Genomic DNA, 27644 nt, shown 5'->3' on the forward strand with positions numbered 1-27644 from the left:
TTCATAAGGGCATGAGTGGCATCATGAGCACTTCTTTGAGAGCACTAAGGAGGACAGAACACTTTAACAATGGAGGACGCAGACGATGACATTGCCGTCATTGGGATTGGATGCAATTTCCCTGGAGGTACACTCGGAAATATTACTTTTAATGCAAAATGTATCTGCATCATTTGTCCTTTTTTTTCTTTAATAAGGTGACGGTTTGAACAATTTCTGGAGGGTTCTATCAAAAGGGGAAAATTGTGTTGTCGATATTCCGGCTGACCGGTTTGATAGGAATTCCTGGTACGATGCGGATGACAAAAAACCTGGAAAAACTCAAACCTGCAAAGCTGCTCTTATAGACGGGTGAGCATCTTGTTAAACAATAAAAGCATGGCAGAGAAAAGTGTTTCTCACTGATAAGTCAACAAAGAAGTAATGTAGATTGAGGACAAGTTTACAGATATAGTCATCTAAAAGTAGATACAACACGCAACAAAATGTTTTATTTTCATAATAGAAAAAAAATGTTTAAGAAAATGTCATTTTAACAAAATCCTTTTTACTTGAAGTTAAAAAGTTAAAGTACTCATGATTGTCACACACACACTAAGTGTGGGCCAAATTATTCCCTGCATTTGACCCCTCACCCTTGATCACTCCCTGGGAGTTAAGGGGAGCAGTGAGCAGCAGCGGTGGCCGCGCCCTGGAATAATTGTTGGTGATTCAAACCCCAATTTCAACCCTTGATGCTGACTGCCAAGCAGGGAGTTAATGGGTCCCATTTTTATAGTCTTAGGTATGACTCGGCCGGGGTTTGAACTCAATAGCTACTTAAGTTATTTTAAAAAAAAAAGTTAAAATATAAAAAATAATCGACAAATACATGTATATTTACTTCAAGACAATTATCTACACAATTCGCAGATGTCGTTGTGGCTTGTGCAGCCCTTTGAGACATTTGTGATTTAGGGCTATACAAAAATAAACTTTTGATTGATTGATTGAATTCAAAGAGGAAAACAAATATAGTCCCAAATTTTTTCCCCCCAAAAAATGTGTTACTGTATATTATAATAACTTTTTAAAAATAAACATCTTTGAAAAGGAGCAGTAATGAGCAAATCTTTTTTTTTTTTCATGACAACAGAAAAATTAGGCAGTTGGAATTTTTTTTTAAAGGAATAACATTTTGACACGACATAGAACGTTTTTTTTTACTAATGCTAAATTAAAACTAGATTTCTTAAAAATACGATTTAATTGCAACACATAACATTAAATTAAATAAAAAAATATTGTTTAAATAATAAAAAAATACTAGGAGGAAAATAAGACTGTTTTTGTACTTTTTCTTATTGTATCTTTTATTTTTCGATATCCATCCATCCATTTCCACCACGTGTAAATATTTACAAAACACATTTTACTTTTTTGTTGACCAATCAGTGAGCTCCATTGTCCCCAAGTATTAGGGAGGCAAAAAGTGGTCCAAACAATCGCACTGTTTACCACTGTTTACCACACTAAATTGCAATTTTAAATTTCCCGCTAAGTGTCGTGTTGAAAACGTCGCGGTATGATGACGCGTATGATGACACGTGCGTTTGACGTCACCGGTTGTAGCGGACATTATTTTCCAGCCCGATCAAAGCTATAAGTAGTCTGCTTTAATCGCATAATTAAACAGTATTCTGGACATCTGTGTTGCTGAATCTTTTGCAATTTGTTCAATTAATAATGGAGAAGTCAAAGTAGAAAGATGGAGGTGGGAAACTTTTCACCTTTAGCCACAAAAACACAGCTGGTGTTTCCTTGTTTAAAATTCCCGAAGATGAAGCTTAACTATGGATCAGAGCGGTCAAGCGAACATCGATCCCGACAACATGTCAACCGGCAGTTTTCGGTGAGAAAATTGTGGTAATAAGTTGCTTCTTACTGGAGACATCAGCGGAGCTTCCGTCCTGCTGCAGCTGCCTTGACTTCCCTCAGAGACTCTGGCGTCAACACACCCGTGGCCACACCCCTCCGACTTTCAGGTACTATTTAATCTCACTAAAACACAATAGGCAGATAAGGGATTTTCCAGAATTATCCTAGTAAATGTGTCTAATAACATCTGAATCGCTCCCACTGCAGTCGCCTTTTTTTTTTTCTTCAACTTTTTTTTTTTTTCTAGTCCTTCACTCTAAATTTCTTCATCTATGAATCTTTCATCCTTGCTCAAATTAATCGGGAAATTGTCGCTTTCTCGGTCCGAATAGCTCTAGCTGCTGCTGGCTATGATTATAAATAATGTGAGGATGTGAGGAGCCCTACAACCCGTGACGTCACGCGCACATCGTCTGCTACTTCCGGTAAAGGCAAGGCTTTTTTATTAGCGACCAAAAGTTGTGAACTTTATTGTCGATGTTCTCTACTAAATCCTTTCAGCAAAAATATGGCAATATCGCGAAATGAATAAGTATGACATATAGAATGGACCTGCTATCCCCGTTTAAATAAGAAAATCTCATTTCAGTAGACCTTTAAAGGCCTACTGAAATCATGGTCCATATTTTTGCTGAAAGGATTTAGTAGAGAACATTGACGATAAAGTTCGCAACTTTTGGTCGCTAACAGAAAAGCCCTGCCTTTACCGGAAGTCGCAGACGATGACGTCACATGTTGATGGCTCCTCACATCCTCACATTGTTTTTAATGGGAGCCTCCAACAAAAAGAACTATTCGGACAGAGAAAACGACAATTTCCCCATTAATTTGAGCAAGGATGAAAGATTTATGTTTGAGGATATTGATAGCGACGGACTAGAAAAAAAAATAAAAAATAAAAATCAAGTTAAAAAAAAAAAAGCGATTGTATTGGGACGGTTTCAGATGTTTTTAGACACATTTACTAGGCTAATTCTGGGAAATCCCTTATCTTTCTATTGTGTTGCTAGTGTTTCAGTGAGTTTAATATTACCTGATAGTTGAAAGGGTGTGTCCACGGGTGTATTGACGCCAGTGTCGGATGGAAGTCAACGGCAGCTGTACGGACGGCACAAACTCAGCTGATCTCCGGTAAGTGGCGACTTTTTACCACAATTTTCTCACCGAAAACTGCTGGTTGACAAGTGGTCGGGATCCATGTTCGCTTGACCGCTCTGATCCATAGTAAAGTATCAACTCTGGGAATTTTAAACAAGGAATCACCGTGTGTTTGTGTGGCTAAAGGCTAAAGCTTCCTAACTCCATATTTCTACTTTGACTTCTCCATTATTAATTGAACAAATTGCAAAAGATTCAGCAACACATATGTCCAAAATACTGTGTAAGACGACTTTTAGCTGTGTGTGCAGCGCTAATATTTCCTAACAGTCCGTGACGTCACGCAGGACACTTCGCGGGAAATTAAAAATTGCAATTTAGCAAACTAAAAAGGCCGTATTGGCATGTGTTGCGATGTTAATATTTCATCATCGATGTATAAACTATCAGACTGCGTGGTCGGTAACTTTGATGCCAGCCGCTAAATTGTGACCATCTGCTCCTTCAGCTTTAACGAGTTCGACCACAAGTTTTTTGGCATCGCCGAGGCCGAGGCGGATGTCATGGACCCCCAGCAGAAGCTCCTTCTTCAGTGTGCCTACAGGGCGTTGGAAGATGCCGGCATCCCCATGGAGCGCATCAGCGGAAGCAGAACCGGAGTTTATATCGGTCGGACCGATATTGCGCCATAACACACAATGGCGATTTAATAACGCAAACTGTTTCTGTGTTGCAGGTCTCATGAACAGAGACTATGAGATGCTCCGAAGCAACCGCGCCGACACCATAAGTCACTACAACGCCACGGGGACGGCCACGAGCATCGCCGCCAACAGAATTTCCTTCGTTTTCAATCTGACTGGTCCCTCGTTCGCCATGGACAGTGCTTGTTCCTCCTCCTTGGTGGCTGTGCACATTGCCTGCCTGGCTTTAAAGCAAGGTACAAAGTCAATGCATGAAGCCAGTTCTTGGCGATAGGTTCCTCATTTCTCTTTTTCGCCAGCGGACTGCGAGATGGCTCTTTGTGGCGGCGTCAACTGCATCATCGAGCCCAGAGTGTTTGTAGCTCTGAGCAAGGCCAGGATGATCTCAGCAGACGGGACCAGCAAGCCTTTCTCCAGAAGAGCAGATGGCTACGGTAGAGGGGAAGGCTGTGGGGTCCTTCTGCTTAAACCACTCAAAAATGTGAGTCACTACAGTACAAATATTACAGGTTTTCTACAAGTCTTATTTTTTTGTGATAGAGTGATTGGAGCACATACTTGTTGGCCACACAAAACATTCATGAAGTTTGGTTCTTTTATAAATTTATTATAATGTGACCAAATCTCCTGGGTCAAAAGTATACATACAGCTACTGTATGTTAATATTTGCTTACATGTCATTTGGCAAGTTTCATCGCAATAAGACACTTTTGGTAGCCATCCACAAGCTTCTGGTTGAATTGTTGACCACTCCTCGTGACAAAATTGGTGCAGTTCAGCTAAACTTGTTGGTTTTCTGACATGGACTTGTTTCTTCAGCATTGTCCACACGTTTAAGTCAGGACTTTGGGAAGGCCATTCTAAAACCTTCATTCTAGCCTGATTTAACCATTTCTTTACCACTTTTGACATGTGTTTGGAGTCATTGTCCTGTTGGAACACCCAACTGCACCCAAGACCCAACCTCCAGGCTGATGATTTTAGGTTATCCTAAAGAATTTGGAGGGAATCCTCCTTTTTCGTTGTCCCATTTACTCTCTGTAAAGCACCAGTTCCATTGGCAGCAAAACAGGCCCAGAGCATAATACTAACACCACCATGCTTGACGGTAGCAATGGTGTTCCTTTTCTCCTCCACACATACAGTGGGGAAAAAAATATTTAGTCAGCCACCGATTGTGCAAGTTCTCCCTCTTAAAATGATGACAGAGGTCTATAATTTTCATCATAGGTACACTTCAACTGTGAGAGACAGAATGTGAAAAAAAATCCAGGAATTCACATTGTAGGAATTTTAAAGAATTTATTTGTAAATTATGGTGGAAAATAAGTATTTGGTCAACCATTCAAAGCTCTCACTGATGGAAGGAGGTTTTGGCTCAAAATCTCACGATACATGGCCCCATTCATTCTTTCTTTGATACAGATTAATCGTCCTGTCCCCTTAGCAGAAACACTGGCAGCCACGCTTCCGTCAGTCTACCCCAGGGCAGCTGTGGCTACAGATGTAGCTTACCAACACCAGGTGTGAATGAATGATGGGTTCCCACTTCACTGTGAGCGCTTTGAGTATCTAACAATAGAAAAGCGCGATATAAATCTAATCCATTATTCCTATTATTATTATTATATATATATATATATATAGTCAAGGTTTCTGTGGTTTATCCGTTTTACAGAGCTCAAAACCGGGGTAGAGCAGAATATACATTAGGAGACTTTTCATTTCCTGGGAAACCAGCGAAACAGGCTTGTAGGGATGATATAGCCTCTTGCGTTTTTTTCCTGACGTAACGTATATATACACACATATATAAATACATATATACAATACATACATACATATGTATATATAAAGTACAGTATATATTCTGTATGTATATATGTGTATATGTATATATATATGATTACATACTATTATAATAATATAATGGATATATAATTAATAATCATTAGATTTGGGTATCAAGAGTATGTGAAAATTCGACCCCTCTCTTGTTTACTTCCGTGACGACCTCAAAGTTTTCAATCAATCAGCAATATCAATCAGCTAATATGCACCGAACATGGATACATGTGGAGTGTGTGTTTTGCATTTTTCCCAGCGTTCTTTGAAATGTATATTACTGAGTGTAGTTTAAATTTTTTGTTTTTGCTGATAGGAGTTATTCTTAATAATATTATGTTTTTGTAATACCCACAAAGTTCAATGAGCCGCATGTGTTATGTATGACCATGTTTGTTGAAATGTTTGGCTGGTTGAATTCATTTTTCTGCACCATGACTACAGAAGGTTGTTTGGATTAGTTATTATAAGTAAATGATGTAAACATATTTACAATGATTTACAATTAAAGGCCACTGACTTGAGTTACTTTCATTGGCCACCAGATGGTGACAAATTGGCAGCTATCAAGCCGGTGACATATTTGTAAATTCTAAGAAAACACTGCGCTGCAAAATTGTTTATTGGACTCGTGCTTTCTCACTGGCCAAATTGAAGTCGCCAACGGGTCGCATTTGGCCCACTGGCCGTAATTTGGACACATTGCATTAAGTAATATAGAATATACACTTTACTTCAACATTATCGTCCAGGAACCCAGATGAAGCAAAGATAAGTGCATCTTGACTACCGTCAACAGTGGTAGCAACACAAGTGTTGTGGAGCTATAGTGCATTAACGAGAAAGATACATCTCAACATGTATCGTTACACTGTAAATGTATTCCTCACACTGTTACTTTCCTTCCAAAGGCGCTACGAGACAGCAACAAAATCTGGGGCATCGTTGCAAAAACAGCCATCAATCAAGATGGACAATCTGTGTCTCCAATCACTAAGCCCTCCTTGCATCAACAACAAGAGCTGCTGCAGAGAATCTACTCCCAGTGTGAGCTCGCCACTGTCCAGTACATTGAGGCTCATGGGACTGGAACTCCGGTTGGCGATCCCACAGAATTGGCTAGCATCTCGAACATCATCGCCCAAGCCAAACATCGCGGTCCAGAGACTTTGTGGATCGGTTCTGTTAAAGGGAACATTGGACATACCGAATCTGCCGCAGGGGTAGCTGGTCTCATCAAGGTGCTCCTAATGATGAGGCATCAGACCATTGTTCCTTCTGTTTTCTACTCCAAAGAGTGTCCTGTCACAGACACGATGAGAATGAGTGTTCCCACTAAAGCCGTGAGGTGGTTGACCAATGGGAAGCGGGTGGCCGGGGTTAACAGCTTTGGCTTTGGAGGCACAAATGCACATGTCCTTGTCAGAGAGCATAGAGAGGTTGATAGTCCTTCACAGATCCCAAAAGATGGTCAAAGACTTTTTGTAACATCCGCGGCCTCAGAGAAATCCTTGATCCGAACCCTTGCCGATACACGGCAGATGCTTCTCAGCGGCCATGCAGCTGACGTGCAGGCGTTGTGTTACACATCAGCTTGTGGGAGGAGTCACAGAAAGCACAAGTACAGGAAGGCGATCCTCACATCATCCCTGTTGGATTTGCAGCATCAGCTGGCTGCGGTAAAAGCAGAGGTGGAGTGTACAAAGTCAAACAGGGAGGTGGTGTTTGTGTTTAGCGGAAACGGTGTTGCTTTCAGGGGTATGTGCAAAGAGCTTTTTCTGAGAGTTCCTGTCTTCCAAGACAAGGTGAGAGAAGTGGAGATTCTGTTGCAGAAACACAATAATGTCAGAATCAGTCAATGGTTTACTAGTCAGAGTGACACTGACAATCTAAGCCAGCCAGATGTTGTCCAACCTCTACTTTTCGCTGCTCAAGTCGCCATTACCTCCCTTCTGAAGCACTGGGGTGTCCAACCTGACATGGTGCTCGGACACTCCCTAGGAGAGGTTGCTGCGGCTCACTGCTCAGGCCTCTTATCTCTGGAGGATGCAGTCAATGTGGTTTACCAGCGCAGTAGCCTTCAAAGTAGGGTCACTGTCGGAAAGATGCTTGTCGTCAGCAATATTGCAGTGGAAAAGGTGTTAAGCATCATTACAAACTTCTCCGGGGGTGTTTGCGTGGCTGCCTTCAACAGCCCGTTGTCTTGCACTTTGTCAGGGGATGCAGATGTTGTTTCTGTCCTCTATGAGAAGCTGAAGGTGATGTACACAAATGAGAATATATTTCTTCATTTCTTAGACGTTCCAGCAGCTTACCACAGTCATTTAATGGATCCTATACTTGAAGACGTTCAAAGAAATTTAGATTATTTGGTCATTAACAAGCTGGGGTGCAAACTGTTTTCCACTGTGACAGGGCATGAGTGTGGGCATGGCGACTTTGCAACAGGTACCTACTGGGCAAAAAACATCAGGGAACCAGTTCTGTTTGAACAAACCCTGCGTGCAGTCGCTATGCATAAACTATCAGGAAGGAACATGGTCTTTGTGGAGATTGGACCCCGCAAGGCTCTCCAAAGGAACATACTGGAGACTCTAGGGTATGACTCTATTGTTCTGTCCTCTGTTGAACCACTAAGAGAATACGAAACCATCTTGTCCACTGTGGGGAAACTATTCGAGCTGGGCGTCAACGTGCACTGGCAGGAGATCTACAGTGGTTGTGAAACACCACTTACAGTTTTCCCGGTGTATCACTTTGATAACGTAAAGAAAGAACTGTATTTTGAGGATGTCAGAAATGGAAGGGAATCTCCTTCCTGTTCCCCACATTTGCTTGAATCCCAAATAGCACAGAATGACAAATACAAATTCAGCCTCTCTGTGGAAACGGCGGCATATCTGTGGGAGCACAAATTCAATGGCGTCGCTGTTGTACCCGGCGCTTTCTTCGTAGCGCTGGCATTCACCTCGTTGATGGCACATTTGAAGCCAAAGAAGCCTGTCTCCTTTGTGCAGATCAGTATGACATTTCTCAAGCTGCTTCACGCTGACAATCACCAACTAATAGTAACACTTGCAGAAAATGAGTTTAAAATTCGTTCCCCTGCCGCCACCCATGCTTTAGGTACTTTCAGGTGCACTGAGCATCCAGCTTTCATAGAGGAACCCAGCATTCATCCAGAGAGGATCTTAAAAAGGTGTACTTTGGTTGTAAAGACAAATCAGATATACTCCATTCTTTCTAGAGCGGGTTTGGACTATGGCTCTGTGTTCAAACACCTCCACAATGTGTATTTTGGAGATGAATTCAAAGAGGCCATGACAAGAATTAAAGTACCCCAAGACCTCCTCAAGCATATTCACGACTATTTCCTACACCCTGTGCTCTTGGACTACTTCATGCAAATGACTGCAGTGGTCGCCATGAGGTCTCTCACAGCCAAGCAAGGACTCCCCTCTGCCATTGGCAGTGTTGTCATTTCAGCACCAGCGCAAGAGGACATGTTCATTTACATGCGGGCAACTCGGGAGACTCAAAACTTCCTTGAAGTGTGCGGTTGCTTTGCGGGCAAAGGCGGAGAAGTACTTGTGGAACTTAAAGAGGTCAGGATCACGTTCATTGGCAATTGCTCACCTGTTCTACGGTCAGTGTTCTTCCACAATGAAATGATTCCAATCCCCGTTGAGAGGAGTTGTGATTGGAAGATAAGGGCGTTAGTTTTTGCAGACAAGCTGGGCATTGCTGAAGCACTTATGCCATATTTGCATCCAGAGTCCCTCACAGTGGATGACAGAGAAGACTCAAGCCAACTAAGAGATGCAGTTCTACATTCACTTGACACCAACTTGAGGGATTTTCTCTTCATTTGGGCCGCAGATGATCTTAGTAACTTATCATCTGATAGGACTCTGGAGCGCCTGGTGTCTTGCTGCGAGTTATTCCGGCAGGTTGTTCTAACCTTGAAAGAGGGTGGTCATTCTTGCATGGTCCGTGTTATTACCTACAGGTCCTCAGAGAAAATGGTGGACTGCGTAAGTGCTGGTTTTGTGCTCGCCGGCATGACAAGAGCTTGTGCAGCAGAAATACCCGCCATCTCGTTTCAGGTGATTGATTTGACATCTCTGACCAGAGAGGACATTGAATGTCTAGTCGGCGTAATTAATGTCTGTAAACAACAAGAACTCATTGTTGGTCAAGGGAAGGTGTCCACAATGAAGATAAATTGTACTCCCACGGCGAACAAAGTGTCTTTAAAGTGCGACAGACGCTCAGTGAAAGATTTTGTCCTCCAGACATGTCATCCGTACAGACTGGAAGGTTTGACGGCCACCCCTCATGACATGAGTAACAACCCCATCCCTCGGGGATCCATTGAAGTTCAGATCACCAATGTTTGTGTGCATTCATCTGATTACTTCCCTGTCACCTTTTCACAGCTGTATTTTGGAGAGACGCTGTACTGGAACAACCGTGCTGCACACCACCATCACACACTTCTAGCTCTTGATTTTAGCGGCGTAGTGACAGCTGTCGGGAAGGACGCAGGCGGCATAAAAGTAGGAGACCGTGTTGCATCATGTTATCCGACTTTGGCAACGACAAGGGTTGTTGTTCCTGAATCTCTGTGTTATGACATCAAAACACTCCCTTTTCTGGAGGAAACTCCAATCGTGTCTTTCTTCATCCTGGCGAGGGAGATCCTGCAGAGAGCTTTTCCCGCTTTGAAAGCACAAAAACAAAATAAAATGTCAATCATCACGCCAAATTTAGCCTCTGTTTTCCTGAAAGTTTTAGCATTGACTGCAAACCGATCAGGCTGGAATGTGTCCTGTTTGCCACATTTGACAAGGGAAGCTTCTGATCCATGCCAAGCTTTTGTGTTCTTGCCTCCCGTTGACAAATACTGGCAGGAACTACAAGACGATGACGGCCATGAGAGACATATAGTCTTGGTGAATGACACTCACATGTTGTCGTCACGTTGGGGTGCTTTTAAGAGCAACCATGTGCACATACTGGATGTGACTTCTGTCCTTCAAAGAGCTTACCTGAATGTGCAAGGCAGTGCTATCTTTAGGTGGCTCACATCTCTTGGCTTTGATAGAGCATCCCTGCCTGTTAAAAGCGAGACATTTCAAACGTCACGCACAGCAGCAGCTCAGAATGATGACTCCTACTTTGCCACAAAGACTGTGTGCCAAGTGGTTTTAGAGCACTCCTCCCCGGTGTCTGACATCCCTCTGGTGGCCAGGCCCAGACAACTCTTCAAAAACCGCCACGTTTACATAGTGACGGGAGGTCTCACCGGTTTAGGCCTTGAGACAGTGAAGTTCATTGCCAGCAACGGCGGAGGTTATATAGTGACGTTGTCCAGACGCATGCCGACCCATGAAACACAATCTGAACTGGATCTCATTCAAGGAAGGTATGGTGTCATCATCATGAATGTCCAGTGTGACGTCTCTGTGCAGCAGCAAGTAGTGGACGCCATCTCCAAGATTGAAGGACGATTCAGTTCTTGTCCCATTAAAGGTGTGTTTCACAGTGCTGTGGTGCTTCACGATGCGCTCATTGACACCCTCAATGAGGCGCTCCTGCTGAAGGTGCTGAAGCCCAAAGTAAGCGGCGCCCTAAATCTTCACCGTGCAACACTGACAAAGAAACTTGACTTCTTTGTGTGCTACTCCTCCATCTCTTCAGTTCTGGGCAATGAGGCCCAGTCAAACTACGCAGCAGCAAATTCATTCCTTGACGCTTTCTGTCATTACCGCAGAAACCTCGGCCTGGCTGGACAGTCCATCAACTGGGGGCCTTTCAACCTCGGCCTTCTGCTCAACAAAGATCACCTCCAAAATCTCCTGAAGGCGAAAGGATTGATGGTCATGGATGCGTGCGAGTTTCCCGAAACTCTCGCAGAGGTTTTACTCACGAACAGACCCCAACAGCTCATTTGCAAGTTCAACTTTAAAAGCATTTGTTCACAAAACAACTCACTGAAAGAACGACTGTGTACCTTAGTGGAGGACGAGCTGGGACTTCTACAGACGTCTTCCCCGCATGGAAACGTGAGACGTATCGTCAGTGATGTAAGCAATTTTGGGGAGGACGAGCTGGATGACGACGTCACTTTGGGAGATCTGGGAATCGACTCCATGTTGGCCATGACGCTGCAGAGTAAGATATACAAGGAGATGGGCATTAACGTACCTTTAGTTAGGATACTGGAGCCAAACACTACAGTGGCTACTTTGGAAAGACTTGTGATGAACAATTAATATTAAATGAAGATTCAGAACATACCAACACCTTCAGACTGTTGTTTGTATGAAAAATGTCTGGCATGTGCAATAAAAACAAGGACAATGTTTCCATGGCTACAATTAGACATTTATTTGTCACAGAATAATAAAGTGTTTTCATGTCAACACTTAGTTTGTCACTTCATTTATTGAAACAACTAAAAGTTTTACAAACAAAAACATAATACATAACTGTACAATGAGTGTGTATATTAATCAACATGTTTTTAAGTCCATGGTCAGTGTCCTTTGTTTGATTGTACCATAAAGCTGGTAATCATCATCAGTGGTGATAAATTTTTCCATGACTGTTATCTCAACAGAACCATGAGATCTTGAAATAATCAGGACTGCAGAGAGAATTGATATTTAAAAATATAATTTTTAAACTGGCTTTTACTGATCCAATCAATCTTTTTAGATTCCTATTTTTTTTATTTTATATCTAATGCCAATACTACTAATACTGTACTATTATTCTTACCATATATATATATATATATATATATATATATATATATATATATATATATATATATATATATATACACACATATACACACACACATATATATATACATGTACACACACATACATATATATATATATATACATACACATATATACACACATATGTATACACATACATACACATATATACACACATATGTATACACATACATACATACATATATATGTACATATATACATATATATATACATACATATATATATATACATACATATATATACATATATACATACATATATGTATATACATATATATACATATATATACATACATACATATATATACACATATATATACACATAAATATATATATACATACATACATATATATATATATATACGTACATATATATATATACATATATATATACATATATATATATATATATATATACATACATATATATGTATACATATATATTTATCAGGGGTGTGGGAAAAAATTTATTCGAATACGGATCAAATCGTTTGCGTTGTGTGATTCAGAATCGATTCTCATTTTTAAAAAATCAATTTTTTTGTAATTTTTTTTTTTTATTATTATTTTTTAATCAATCCAACAAACCACTACACAGCAATACCATAACAATGCAATCCAATTCCCAAATCAAACCTGACCCAGCAACACTCAGAACTGCAATAAACAGAGCAATTGAGAGGAGACACAAACACGACAGAACAAACCAAAAGTAATGAAACAAAAATGAATATTATCAAAAACAGTATCAATATTAGTTATAATTTCAGCACAGCAGTGATTAAAAATCCCTCACTGACATTATCATTAGACATTTATAAAAACAATAAAAAAGAACAATAGTGTCACAGTGGCTTACACTTGCATCGCATCTCATAAGCTTGACAACCCACTGTGTCCAATGTTTTCACAAAGATAAAATAAGTCATATTTTTGGTTCATTTAATAGTTAAAACAAATTTACATTATTGCAATCAGTTGATAAAACATTGTTCTTTACAATTATAAAAGATAAAAAAAAAAAAAATCTACTACTCTGCTAGCATGTCAGCAGAGTGGGGTAGATCCTGCTGAAATCCTATGTATTGAAGGAATACAGAATCGTTTTGAATCGGAAAAATATAGTTTTTGAATTGAGAATCGAATCGAAAAAAATCGATATGTTATCGAATCGTGACCCCAAGAATCGATATTGAATCGAATCGTGGGACACCCAAAGATTCACAGCCCTAATATATATATATATATATATATATATATATATATATATATATATATATATATATAAATAAAATAAAATGTAAATTTATAGGTATTCTCCAGTATGGACATTCAAAGGTGGTGTTTTCCTCAGTTCTCAATACTTTATTGTCAATATTTCTGTGTGTGCGTGCATGTGTGTGTTGTGTTTAAAGCCCTCGTGTTGAAACTTGCCCAAGTATGAAAAGTAGTATATTAACAAAGTTTTTATTTAATTTGACATAAACAACATCAGTCAGCACACACTTAAAAACATTTTCTACATAACAGTGATCAGTCTTAGAATTTGGTAGAAAAATTGCTCCCGTCAGTTGAAAGTTGATCTTCAGTTCCGTCTCCATCCCCCTCGCTCAAGATGACCATCACTGTCGACAGCGTGGCGTTAGGGTCCAACAGTTTCACCAAAGGCACATTGATACCACGGTCCTGATAGATGAGGTTTTGCAGCGTCATGGCCTGCATGGAATCGATGCCGAGTGACGAGAGAGGAGTGTCGTCTTTCACTGCGTCCACCTCCAAGCCTATGGTTTTTACAAGCAGTGAAACGAGGTAATCCCTTGCTGGGACTTCCACAGTGTTTCTATTTTCCGTGTCCAACTCTCTAGACTTTTGAAAAGCTTGCTCCACCAGTGCGGAGAGCCGCATAGTCAAAGCGGCGTTCTGAGAGAGCACATTGAAGCGGATGTTTCTGAAGTGAAAGCGGCACACTGCCTGTTGGGGTCGATTGAGGAGCAAGCACTGCTCCAGGCTTTTGTGGATCTCGGGAACCTCCAGCACCATCATGCCCTTGGCCTCCAGGAACCGATGGAAGAACTCCTTGTTCAGCAGTAAACCGACGTCCAGAGCTCCCCAGTTGATGGACTGTCCAGACAGTCCCAGTTTACGCCTATACTGACAGAACAAGTCCAGAAATGTATTTGCTGCCGCGTAGTTTGTTTGTGACGCATTTCCCAGAAAAGCTGATATGGAGGAGTAACAAACAAAGTAATCTAACTGGCAGCTCAGTGTTGCATGGTGCAAGTTAAGCACACCATTCACTTTGGGCTTGAAAACTCTCTCATAGAGGGATCTATCAAGGGCTTCAATTAGCCCATCATGCAAGACCACCGCACTATGAAACACTCCTTTGATAGGATAACCCTTGAACTTTAAATGGATGTCACTCACTACTTTGAGCACTTGCCCAGACACTGATATGTCGCACTCCATGCTGACGATACTGTTGCCGCACTGCTTCTCAACATTGTAGATCTCTTGCTGCACCTCCGCCGAGGGCTTACTCCTGGAAAGGATGACGATGAACTCGCCTCCCCTTTGCGAGATAAACTTGACTGTTTCAAAGCCCAGCCCGGTCAGACCGCCTGCTACGATGTACACCGCTTTCCTTCGGAAAATCTGCTTTTTTGTGGGCAGCAGCGGAATGTCTGACGTTGATGAGGGGGAGCCTTTTTCTAGAGCCACAACAGCCAGGTTCTTTGCACTGAAGTAGGACTGTGAATAAAGGTTGTGGATTTTCTCAGATGTGACATTCTGAAAGGTAAAACTTGCTAACCTAATTTTTTTAGTCAGGTTTAAAGACTTGAGCAAGTGATAAACACGCAGCCTTCGAGCACTTAGTGATCCTTTTTGTAGGATAACCGGTAGGTTAATTGTTTGCACATGGACACTTTCTTGGAAACTCTGGAGCACATCTTGGGTCACCAAAAGCTGTGTTTGGTATTCACGAACAAGGACAACATTCTGGACACCAGGAAAGTTGCATACTTTAATCATCAAGGATTCATCATATGGAGGCAGGACTATGACTGCACCCATGTCATTGGCGTCTATAAAGGAGCCGTTGCACTGTGGTCCAACAATAACGGTCCATCCTAACTTCTGAGAAACAAGTGCCAAAACTTTCACCAAAACAGAATCAGGAACTAAAGACACAATGCCCAGATTTTGCCTGGCTCTCGGCAAGAGTCGATACAGTATCTCCCATGCCAGCACAAAGTAGGACAGACAGGGTGTTGATTGAAGGAAGGGGAGGCGTTTGGTGCTGTAACAAACCTCCTGTGGAATCCTCACCCTACTGGCTGCCACCACAGGGTAACAAGAAGCCACAGAATCGCCCACTTTTAATTTCTTAACCTCTTTTCCGACCCCTGTAATGATGCCACTGAAATCTAGCATGAGTAGCTTATGGTTCTGTAAGGAGTGTGTGTTCCAGTACAACGTCTGGCCAAAGTTCAAATGTGAGGTGCTCACAGGAAAGTAATCAGACGAGTGGACGCATACTTTGGTGGGCTGAATTTCAACAGAAGTATCACCTATTTGTCCGGCTTCAGTGTCAAATTGAACAGCAGTTAGCCGGCTTATTTTAAAAGCGTCAACAGTCTGAAGGACGCAAGGTTCAGACGTGCTGGAGGTGAAACTCCCTTCAGAGTTTTCAGTTAATTCAGGAGGGGTACGCTCGATGGAAGGTTTGAGAATGACCCCGTCTTTCACTACCAGTTCTGGATACTTGCTACAAGGATAAGCTCGTAGGACGTCAGAGAGGGCTGCAATGTCCTTAGCAGAGACAGAGCTTATGTCAACCAATTGGAATGAAAGTTCTGGTATTTCTGCAGCAAACGAACGAGTCATACCGACAATGGCAAAGCCTGGATTGACATGATCGACTGTGAGCTCAGATGAACAGTATGTAATTGCTCGGATGGAGTTTGGAAAGCGAATTCGCTTGAGCTCTAGGATAACTTGTCTAAACATTTCGCAGCAGTTGGTCAGATTCTCCAGGATGACATCAGGCGTAAGTGAGTTAAGGTTCTCTTTGCCCCACAGGAACAAGACCTCATCAAAGTTGTCCTCAATGTTTGTGATATTGAGGTTTGACAACAGAGTCGGAAAGTCACTGCTCAAGAGGTCTTTAGCATTTGAGAAGGAGATGTAGCGAGATCTGGAATCCAAGTTTGGCTGTAGGCATTTTGAGATACCCATGCTGTCAGAGAAGACCAACGCTCTCGGAGGTGGATCATTTGAGAGCCCCTCGGAAATTACGCTATAGTGGTTATGATAGAAGTACTCCTCAACCACATGAGAACGACTGCCAAGGTATTTGATTAACACATCCTTCACCTCAACCAAGACGCTGCCATCTCTATCTGCAAAGCACCCACAGACCTCAAAGTGGTCCGCACCGACGTCGGTAGCCCTCAAGTAGACAATCATCTCATCTTGCAAGGGCTCTGACACTGTCAAACTTCCGATTTTGGCAGGGAAACCCGGTCTACCGGCAAAAATGTGCTCTACTGTGACCGGGAGAAGCTGCATGAGGAAGTCCAGCACAACGGGATGAACACAGTAGTCGTGCAGCTGAGGAAGCAGTTCCTGTTGAACTGTGACAACAGCATAGGCCTCTTTCAAATCTTCCCCATAGTGAACATTGGCTTTGTTCTGAAAGACATCTCCATACTGAAAGCCACCCTGGGAGAGATAGCCATAAAATTCCTGATAGGTCACAACAGATGTGCATCTTTTGTAGATGCTATTGAGGTCAATGCGCTGCTCTTCCACTGGTCGCTCTTTCTTCACTACCACTGTGCCTGATGCGTATGTGGCTGAGGATGAGAACACAGTGAAGCTGGTATTGTTCTCTTTTTGCTCTAGTTGCACTTTCATCTCCGGAGGATTTGGGGTAAGAATAAATGGGCTGTGAAAATTGACACTAAGCTGCAGTGTATTGAGGGGAACTTTTGGTTTGGCACAGGCCATGAATGCAGCTAAGCCCAGCTCGGCATAGAAGGACCCGGGGATGATGGGTACTTTGTTGTGTTTGTGTTCTTTCAGGTAGAAGACAGAATCAGACATCACGTCACAAAGTAATGTGTTCTTTTCACTTCCTGTGGCGCAGAGCAAAGGGTGAGTACTCACTGTGTTTTTCTGAGCACCTTTAATGATCACATCCCTGTCCGAGCAATCAAATTGGTATTGTGGGAAGGGAAGCGGCACTGTCTCAAATCCCGCATAAAAGGTGTTCCAGTTTACCTGGACACCGAGTTCAAAGAGCTTAGAAACAACGGACAGGAGTGTCTCGTGGTCTTTGTCTGGCTGCAGCGAGGCAACGACAGCTATGTCGTTCCCCAGAGTTTCCATGATGTTCCTCTGAAGAGCTCTCCTTGGACCCACTTCTACAAAGACTAAACTTTTCTGGCCTCCACTTGCTGATCTGACTGCCTGCTCGAAGGCAACTGGCTCACGAATATTCCTCGCCCAGTAATCACCTGAGCAGAAATCCCCCTGCTGTGCCTCTTTACCTGTCACGGTTGAGAACAGCTGCGTGCTAAGCTCATTCTCCTCTAAAGAACCGATTGCCTCCCTGATTTCTGGCAGAATTGGATTCATCATGTGACTGTGATAAGCAGCAGAGACCTCTAGCACCCGTATGAAGAGGTTCTTACTTTTAGCTGAACTGCTTAGCTCTTCCTGGAGGTTTTCTATTGCATCTGCATCCCCAGACAAGGTGCAAGACTGCGGGCTGTTGAAAGCAGCGAGACAAATTCTTCCAGAGTAACGCGGTAGAAGAGCTGTGACTTCTGACACGGCCATATTGCTGATCACCAGCATCTTCCCCCCAGTTGCTTTGGTCTGGAGAACGCTGCGGAAGTAAATGACTTTTAGGGCGTCCTCAAGAGACAGGAGGCCGGAGCAGTGAGCCGCCGAGACCTCACCCACCGAGTGTCCCAGCATGGCATCAGCTTTGACACCCCAGCACTTGAGCAGAGTGGCGACGCCCACTTGTATTGCAAAAAGAAGAGGCTGGACCACGTGTGGAGCGTTGTAGTCCCTGTGCTCATGCTCACTTTCAAGCGTGTCCAGGATGTTCAGCACGCTCAGCCTTTGGTAAGCCTCTGAAATTTGCTTGATCGTATCTCTGAACACTGGCTCGTGTCGGAGCAGCTGCTTGCCCATGCCGTGATAAGTGACGCCGTTGCCGCAAAACACGAAAACTAACTTGGGATCTGGGAGGGCTGGGCTTGTATTTCGGCTGACAGCGGCATGGAGCTTCTCCCTAAGGTCAACTACAGATGATACCATTAAGGCACTTCTGTATTTGTGCTTGAGGTGGCTCCTCCTGCAAGCCGCAGTGTACAACAGACAGTCCAGATCCACTTTGTTCTCCAGATGTGTGATGGTGTTTTCTAGCGTGAGCATTAGAGACTTTGGTGAATTTGCTGACATGACAAAATATTTTACCTGCCTGCCATCATTCTTTTTGATTGAATGCGACCACATGTGCTGTCTGACAATAGCATGAGCGTTGGTACCCCCAAAGCCAAAATTATTCACTCCCGCAACCCGTGCACCTGTTGCTTCCCACTTTTCCACCTCTTTGGGGACGTGTATGTTTAAAGCTCGGGAATCTATGCTGGCCGTGTCCTCACAGAAGAACAAAGAAGGAACAATGGTCTCATGCTTCATCATGAGGAGAACCTTGATGACTCCGGCCACACCGGCGGCAGATTCTGTATGTCCAATATTGCTTTTCACCGAGCCGATTCGGAGAATCGCTGAACCGGGAGCTTTGGCTTTGGCAATGACGTTTGATATGCTTGCTGCCTCTGTTGGATCGCCAACTGGAGTTCCGGTCCCGTGAGCCTCAATGTAGTGGACGTTGGTGATGTCGCCCTCAGAATAGGTTCTCCGCAGCAGCTCTTCCTGTTGACTCAGGGACGGTTTGGTGATAGGCGACACCGAATGGCCATCTTGATTGACAGCAGTCTTGCTGATGATGCCCCAGATGTGATTGTGATCTTGCAGAGCCTGTAACGATGCAGCAGGAACAAAATCAGGCTAAAGTCAAAAGTGGTCTAATCCTGTAACTGTCACTGCACGCAGTCAAACCATCTGATATGCAGACTTTTTTTGCTTTGTTTGGGAATGTGGAGGAACAGAGGTCGTGTCACCTTTGTCAGCGGTTTTAGGAGAACGACACCGCATCCCTCGCCTCTTCCGTAACCATCAGCCTTGTTGGAGAATGGCTTGCTGGTGCCATCTGGTGATATCATTTTTGCTTTGCTGAGGGCCACAAACACTCTTGGCTCAAAGATGCAGTTGACACCTCCGCACACGGCCATGTCACAATCCCCTGAGATGATGCCACATAGACAACGTTCTAATTAGCGTACTTATGGTTTGCCATTGACCGAATGGAGGCTGAATGACAAATTCTGACCTTGTTTAATGGCCTGGCAGGCCAGATGAAGCGCCACCAGGGAGGATGAGCAAGCGCAGTCGATGGACATCGACGGCCCGGTGAAGTTAAAGATGTACGACACCCTGTTGGCGGCAATGCTCATGGCCAGTCCTGTCCCCGTCCAGTGGTTGATGACTCTGGGGTGCATGTGGGCTGCATTGGTCTCGTAATCTCTGTTCATGAGGCCTACGACCAAAACAACCAACCATTCACTGGCCACTGTATGGCTTTTACACGCAATGGTAGGCGTTTTTCCTACCAAAAAACACTCCAGTTCTGGTCCCGCTGGCTTTTTCCATCGGAATCCCAGCATTCTCCAAAGCTCTGTAGACGCACTGAAGCAGCTGCTTCTGCTGAGGGTCCATTTGTTCCACTTCACTGTCGCTGATGCCAAAGAACTTGTGGTCGAATTGGTTAAAACTGTGTCAAAAAAAGAACAATTATTGATCCCATGTGCTAAAAAAAGACAGATTTCACTCCAAATGTGTTGTTTTTAATGTAATCATGTCATCTACAAGGGGAACTGTACTTTCTTGGAATTTTGCCTATCGTTCACAATCATTTACGAAAAGAACACACACGGAGGATGAATTACTGGTTATAGAAGCGAGCACAAAGAGAAGGTGAAACGGAGCAAACAGAAGCCAAGAGAGTGAGGTTGGCGTGACTTTGATGCTGAAAATGTGGAATTTGGAGCAAAGCTATTTCTACATAAATGGCGCGCTTACCTAAAATAAATCTGAAAAAAACTTCACCGGCCGGCTGGACCAAATAGAATTGATTTTGATACATGCAGCACATGTTAGTACAACTACAGTACATATGCTGTCGAGCTAGCTGTATACAAACTAAACATGAAATGTGGGCTAATACTTTACAGCAGTGGTTCTTAACCTGGGTTGATCGAACCCTAGGGGTTCGGTGGAGGTCAAAACACACCCGATTCATCGTGTCAATAAAAACTTCTACCTATCGGCGTAGTACGGATACGGCAACAGCAGAAGTCACACGTATTTGCAGGTGTGTACTTTGTAACAAATTGGCTCTTAACTAGTCATTATTAAGTACTTATTAATGCCTTATTCGGTATGGCCTTATTATAACCCTAACCCTGACCCTCTAACCCTAACCCTAACCCTAACCAAATAACTCTAAATTAAGTCTTTGTTACTTAGAATATGTTCCCCTTGTGTCCAAAAACCTCTAAATTAAGTATTTGTTACTTAAAATATGTTCTCCATACTAAAGTGTTACCAAAAACACATAACTTTGTCTTGAATTAAAAAAACAAAACATTTTATTTTTCACTAAGAAGGGTTCGGTGAATGCACATATGAAACTAACTGGGTTCGGTACCTCCAACAAGGTTAAGAAACACTGCTTTACAGATACTGTAATATCTTGTAATATGTTCATATTTTTCAGTGAGTACAGATTGGTGTCCTATTGCATTGTGTTGTGCATTCCAAAGTCAAAAGCCATTCGACTGCTGACGCAAAAGCTAGCTTACGGCTAATATCGTAGCATGCCACCGGATGGCCATGTGTTACTATGCTGGATACACAGATTCTCAGTGTTCGCTGTTACAATAACAATGAGTGTAAGTCAAGTATTGTTGGTGTTTTATGGCTACATTTTGAAAGGGATTTAGAGGCAGAATGGATTTATCCCATAGCTGCATTGATAGCCGCCTAATACGAGCCCATTACAACAAATTAAAATGCAAACATTTTGTTCACCTATTTGTCCTCTTGTTTCTCATACGGATTGTGGACGATAAGGGAAATTCCAAAAATTGTGAATGTCCCCTTTCAGCGTGCCTCAGTTCTACTTTATCCACACCAAACTCATCCAAGCAGGCCTTTGAGCCAAGCAAACAGAAAATAACTTTCTTCAAACTGTTCCCACAAAGATGAAAGCGTACCACTGCCCAAAATGTAGCTCTAATTATTTCATTAATTGATCGACAGGCCTCCCAATCATTAAATATAATACATTTCTAAAAATCAAAAGTTCATACCCATCAAGAAGAGCAGCCTTAGCCGTGCGGGATTTACCCGCCTTGTTATCATCAGGGTCATACCAGCTGGACAATTCAAATCTCTCCTTGGGAATGAGCACAGAACAATTGCGTCCGTTCACCAGAACCTTCCAGAAATTGTCAAGACCTTCGCCTGCATGAAAGATTTATACCAAGGTTACAGTCCACCTTCCATCCATCCATTTTCTACCGCTTATTCCCTTTCGGGGTCGCGGGGGGCGCTGGCGCCTATCTCAGCTACAATCGGGCGGAAGGCAGGGTACACCCTGGACAAGTCGCCACCTCATCGCAGGGCCAACACAGATAGACAGACAACATTCACACTCACACTCACACACTAGGGCCAATTTAGTGTTGCCAATCAACCTATCCCCAGGTGCATGTTTTTGGAGGTGGGAGGAAGCCGGAGTACCCGGAGGGAACCCACGCATTCACGGGGAGAACATGCAAACTCCACACAGAAAGATCCCGAGCCTGGATTTGAACCCAGGACTCCACCTTTTTGTATCAAAAGATTAATAATAATGTTTCAAAAATTAGTTTTTTTATGAATAACTTTTGATCAATGTAAAAGGTTGTAAAATGTGTTTAAAAGTACATTGTTTTATCTGATATGATAAATATGAAAATATACTTAAATAGATATTTAAGTAACATATATCATGTACTTATAAAAAGGTTGTAAAACATGTTAAAAATTTTAAAAAAATGTTTTTATTTATTTCGATAGATCTTTAAACAAAATACATATACAGTAGGAAAGAAAGTCATATGGAACCCATTCCTGGGTGAATCTCCCATGAGAGAACGAAAGGGGCCTTAAATCATTTTGTGATGCAGTCTGCTGAAAATGACCGAAACCGCCACACTACATAGCAACTGACGCTGTGGTCAAAGTTGGAATTTCTACAAAACATATTTTAGGATATTCAATACTCTACTGCCATCTGGCCGGCTAAATTGAATGCTGCACCCCCGAATGCAGAGTGTAATTTCACCACACCCAGTGTGTGTGTGACTATCAGTGGTAGTTTTAATTTGTCATGTTTCATGTGTCAGGTAAACCATGACAAATGGGGCCATATGAATCTCCTTTCTACTGTACCATGTATATATAATAATCACTCTTTCAAATTATACACATTTATATTAATAAATAAAATATAAATCTATTAAAATAATATTCATTTAAATTTCAATTAAATATATATCTTTAAAAAATACAAACACTGTATATCAATCAATCAATTTTTATTTATATAGCCCTAAATCACAAGTGTCTCAAATGGCTGCACAAGATAAAACGACATCCTCGGTTCAGAGCCCACAAAAGGGCAAGGAAAAACTCACAACCCATTGGGATGTCAGTGTGTGAATGTTTGTGTGAATGGGCGAATGTGGATATACTGTCAAAGCGCTTTGGGCTCCTTAAAAAGGGGTAGAAAAGCGCTATACAAGTACAACCCATTTACCATGTCAATATGAATGACTGTGAGAAACCTTGGAGAGGACCGCAGATGTATTTTTCTTTTTGTTTTTTTTGTCCTGTCCAGCCTCTCAGGCAAATCATATAGTTGTATACATTTACTTTACAAAAGAAAAGTGTGGGATACGTCTCACACTGTATATATAAAAAGTTGTAAAAATTTTTTTTTTACAAAATTAAAAGAAAAAAATATCCATGTATGTATAAAAAGGTTGTAAAATGTTTTATTTGATATAAATACAACATTATTACTAAATATATATTTTATAAATAGATATTCCATGTATATAAGAAATGTGGTAAACTAGGTTGAAACAGGTAAAAAATAAAGTCTGTTTTATTTGATATACAACATTATTATTTATAAATAGAAATTATAATTAATGAGTTCTGAAAACATACATATGGATTACATAACATAAATGTTTCATATTACTCAGAGGATAGATTTAAAAATTTGGATTTAAAGGGTTTTTCGCTTATTCATTTTAATAGTCTCAGGGCGGGCTTCACGGTGGGAGAGGGGTTAGTGCGTCTGCCTCACAATACGAAGGTCCTGCAGTCCTGGGTTCAAATCCAGGCTCGGGATCTGTCTGTGTGGAGTTTGCATGTTCTCCCCGTGAATGCGTGGTACTCCGGTTTCCTCCCACTTCCAAAGACATGCACCTGGGGATAGGTTGATTGGCGACACTAAATTGTCCCTAGTGTGTGAGTGTGAGTGTGAATGTTGTCTGTCTATCTGTGTTGGCCCTGCGATGAGGTGGCGACTTGTCCATGGTGTACCCCGCCTTCCGCCCGATTGTAGCTGAGATAGGCGCCAGGGCCCCCCGCGACCCCGAAAGGGAATAAGCGGTAGAAAATGGATGGGATGGATGGAAGTCTCAGGGCTAATTTTGAGAAGATACAAGAATGCTTGGAATCTTTAAAATCAACATTCCAAGCAATTGCCATCTCAGAGACATGGTTGACAGATGAAATTAATGATATGTTTATATTAGAAGGTTATGATTTTTATAATATAAATAGAAAAAATAAAAAAGGAGGTGGTGTTGCGTTCTATGTACAAAAAAAATATTACTGTGAAATTATCGACAGTCTAGTTATAGATGATGTTATGACTATAAAAATACAAATAAACAACGGACGTAGTGCATATTTGAGTTGTATTTATACGACACCTGGGTCACATGTAGAGCTTTTACATGACATCCTACTAAAAGTACTTGGAAAACTAGCTAACAAGAAATGTGTCTTTGTGTGTGGAGATTTCATATTTTGATTTATTAAAATGGAGAACCCATAAACCAACTAATGACTTTATGAATGTAATGTTTACTTATGGTTTGCAACCAATAATTGATAAACCAAGCAGAATAATGCGAGAATGTGCTACCCTCATTGACAATATTTTCACAAATATCCATGACATAACTACAGGTGGAATACTCCATAGTGACATCACGGATCATTTTCCAGTGTTTGTGAATATTCAAAGTATGATTGTAAAGAATATAACACAAAAAACATTGTTCAAATGAACAAGATTAAGGACACCTGAAAGAATACAATAATTTAAGAATGAGCTTTCAAAATGTTTCTGGGAATGTATGTTGAAAATGGTAATGATTCATACAGGGCATTTCTGTTTAAATGGTTAGAACTTTATAATTCCTGCTGTCCAGTCGTGAAGTCCACACCAAAGAAAGTGAGTAAAAATAAGCCTTGGATGACGAAGGGTCTAGTAATGGCCTCCAATAGAAAAAAGGCTCTGTATGATAGTTACTTAAAAAATAAAACTGAACAAAATGAAAGGGAGTATAAAATTTATAAAAATAAGTTGACTTCTATTCTACGAAATCAAAAGAAAAGTTATCATAACGAGAAATTTGAAGATAGCAAAAATAATATTAAACAAACATGGAACACAATCAACCAGGTTTTAGGTATCCATCCATCCATCCATTTTCTACCGCTTATTCCCTTTCGGGGACGCAGGGGGCGCTGGCGCCTATCTCAGCTACAATCGGTGAAAAAATTAGGTTTTAGGTAATAGATGTAAAAATCATGAGACTCCGAGCTACTTTATAAATGATAATAATGTAAAACTACACAAAAAAGAAATAATAGTGGAAGAATTTAATGACTATTTTGTTAATATGGGCCCTGCACTTGCAGAAAAAATACCTGTTTATGAGGACACACGCTTGACTAAAAACACAATAAACCCTAATTTAAAATCAATGATTTTGAGTGGAGTAACAGAAGTGGATATAATTCATACAGTAAGAGCCTTTAAAAGTAAAACATCTACAGACATACATTACATAGATATGGTAATTATTAAATAATGTATTCATTTAATTGCTAAGCCATTGGCTCACATATGTAATCAATCATTCCAGTGTGGATACTTCCCAGATGATATGAAGATAGCAAAGGTTATTCCTGTTTTTAAAAACGGAAATAAGCATCTTATGGAAAATTATAGACCGACCTCAATACTCACTCAATTTTCAAAAATTTTAGAAAAGCTTTTTACAAAACAGTTAAATAATTTTCTAGAAAAAAACACCTTGCTTAAGCAGCAGCAGTATGGTTTTAGGGAAAATTAAACAACTACGTATGCAGTAATGCATATGCTAGAGGAGGTTAGTACTGCTATGGATAATGATGAATTTACAATAGCCCTCTATATTGATTTAAAAAAAGGCCTTCGATACCATTGACCACAGACAGCTAATAAATAAGTTGGATAAGTACGGCATCCGAGGGCCAGCTCTATCCTGGATCAAGAGCTATCTAGAAAATAGAAAACAATGTGTTCAGGTGGATAATACAATATCTGGATTTAAAAATATAGTTTGTGGAATTCCTCAGGGTTCTATAATTGGTCCTAAGTTATTTACAATTTTCATTAATGATTTTTGTGATGCATCAAGTTTCTTAACATTTTTTATGTTTGCTGATGATACAACCATCATTTGTTCTGGAAAATTTTTTTATGAATTTTTGGTAAAAATAGAACAAGAAATCACAGTGCTTAAAAACTGGTTTGATATGAATAAATTATTACTTAATATTGCTAAAACCAAATTTATGATATTTGGTACCAAAACTGAGCTATCTAATGAAGTAAATATTAAAATAAATGGAGATAAAATTGAGCGTGTCTTTGATACTAAGTTTTTGGGAGTTATAACTGATTATAAATTATCATGGAGACAACATGTAAATTATATAAAAACAAAAATATCAAAAACACTTGGTGTTTTGTATAAAACTAAATAATTACTTAATTACAATTCTTTATTAACAATTTATTATACTTTGATACCTCCATACATGACATACTGTGTAGAACTCCGGGGAACCACTTTTAAAACCATAATTAATTATATTGTTTTGCTGCAAAAAAAAGTTGTACGGCTAATAAACAAAGCAGGATATTATGACCATACCCATCCATTATTTGTTAAATCAAAACTTATGAAATTTCAAGATATTGTTTATTATAAAATAACACAGATAATGTTCAAAGCAAAAATAAATACTCTTCCAGAAGGAATTCAAAAATACTTCTCTCTACAGACCAGCAAATACAATCTAAGAGATGAATCTAAGTTTATTTTACCAAAAGCAAGACTAGTTGTTAAACGTAGATGTTTATCTGTTCTCGGTGTTAATTTGTGGAATTCTGTTGGTAAAGAAATACAAATGAGGGACTCAGTATTTAATTTAAAAAATTAAATACTGTCACAATGTATTTTAAAAAGTTATGTGAACTAGAAATGTATGTTTGTTTGGTTAAATGTTGTATTTAGAAGGTATGTATGTTTATCTATTTACAAAAAAGTGCATGTGTGTAAGTACATATTTTTGTATTATTTGTTAAAGGGCAACTTAAATGTAAATGCTGAATGACTATATTTCTTTTTGTATTACAAAATTATTAGAAAAGGTAACGTAATTGAATGTAAAAAAAATTTAGGTTGGGCATATAAGCTTTTTTGCTTCTGCCTGTTTCAGTCATGTTATTCATTTTTGAATCGTGATCTATGTTTGAATATGTTTTTGTTAGACTGAAAATAAACTGAACTGAACTGAACTGATATAGCATGTATAGAAAAAGACTGTAAAAGGGTCTCACCGCCAGGGAAGTTGCAGCCGATGCCCACCACGGCAATGCTGTCTTCAGCTTGGTCCATCCTCACAGGGCATCAGACAAGCTGCAAATCAAAAACCTTTA

At 40.8% G+C, this 27644-nt stretch overlaps 2 protein-coding genes across 3 annotated transcripts; one reads left to right on the plus strand and one right to left on the minus strand.

Moving 5' to 3' along the window:
• Positions 1–69: 69 nt before the first annotated feature.
• pks1 (polyketide synthase 1) lies at positions 70–11843 on the plus strand. Its single transcript, XM_061921628.1, has 6 exons — positions 70–127; positions 198–351; positions 3524–3684; positions 3752–3955; positions 4019–4200; positions 6477–11843. The coding sequence occupies exons 1-6, from the start codon at positions 70–72 to the stop codon at positions 11841–11843; spliced, it is 6126 nt and encodes a 2041-aa protein (XP_061777612.1).
• A 1984-nt stretch (positions 11844–13827) lies between these two features.
• LOC133569359 (uncharacterized) lies at positions 13828–27644 on the minus strand. 2 transcript variants are annotated; one of them, XM_061921630.1, is made up of 6 exons: positions 27546–27644; positions 21892–22045; positions 20131–20291; positions 19851–20057; positions 19582–19763; positions 13828–19438 (listed from the first exon to the last, which is right to left on the minus strand). In XM_061921630.1, exons 1-6 carry the CDS (start codon positions 27601–27603, stop codon positions 13916–13918), a joined length of 6285 nt encoding a protein of 2094 aa, XP_061777614.1. In that variant the 5' UTR covers positions 27604–27644; the 3' UTR covers positions 13828–13915. The 2 variants fall into 2 exon arrangements, with proteins under 2 accessions (XP_061777614.1, XP_061777615.1); XM_061921631.1 differs by lacking the exon at positions 21892–22045 and having other exon boundaries at positions 27546–27619.

Source organism: Nerophis ophidion, linkage group LG15 (assembly GCF_033978795.1).
Source record: "Nerophis ophidion isolate RoL-2023_Sa linkage group LG15, RoL_Noph_v1.0, whole genome shotgun sequence".
Taxonomy (NCBI): domain Eukaryota; kingdom Metazoa; phylum Chordata; class Actinopteri; order Syngnathiformes; family Syngnathidae; genus Nerophis; species Nerophis ophidion.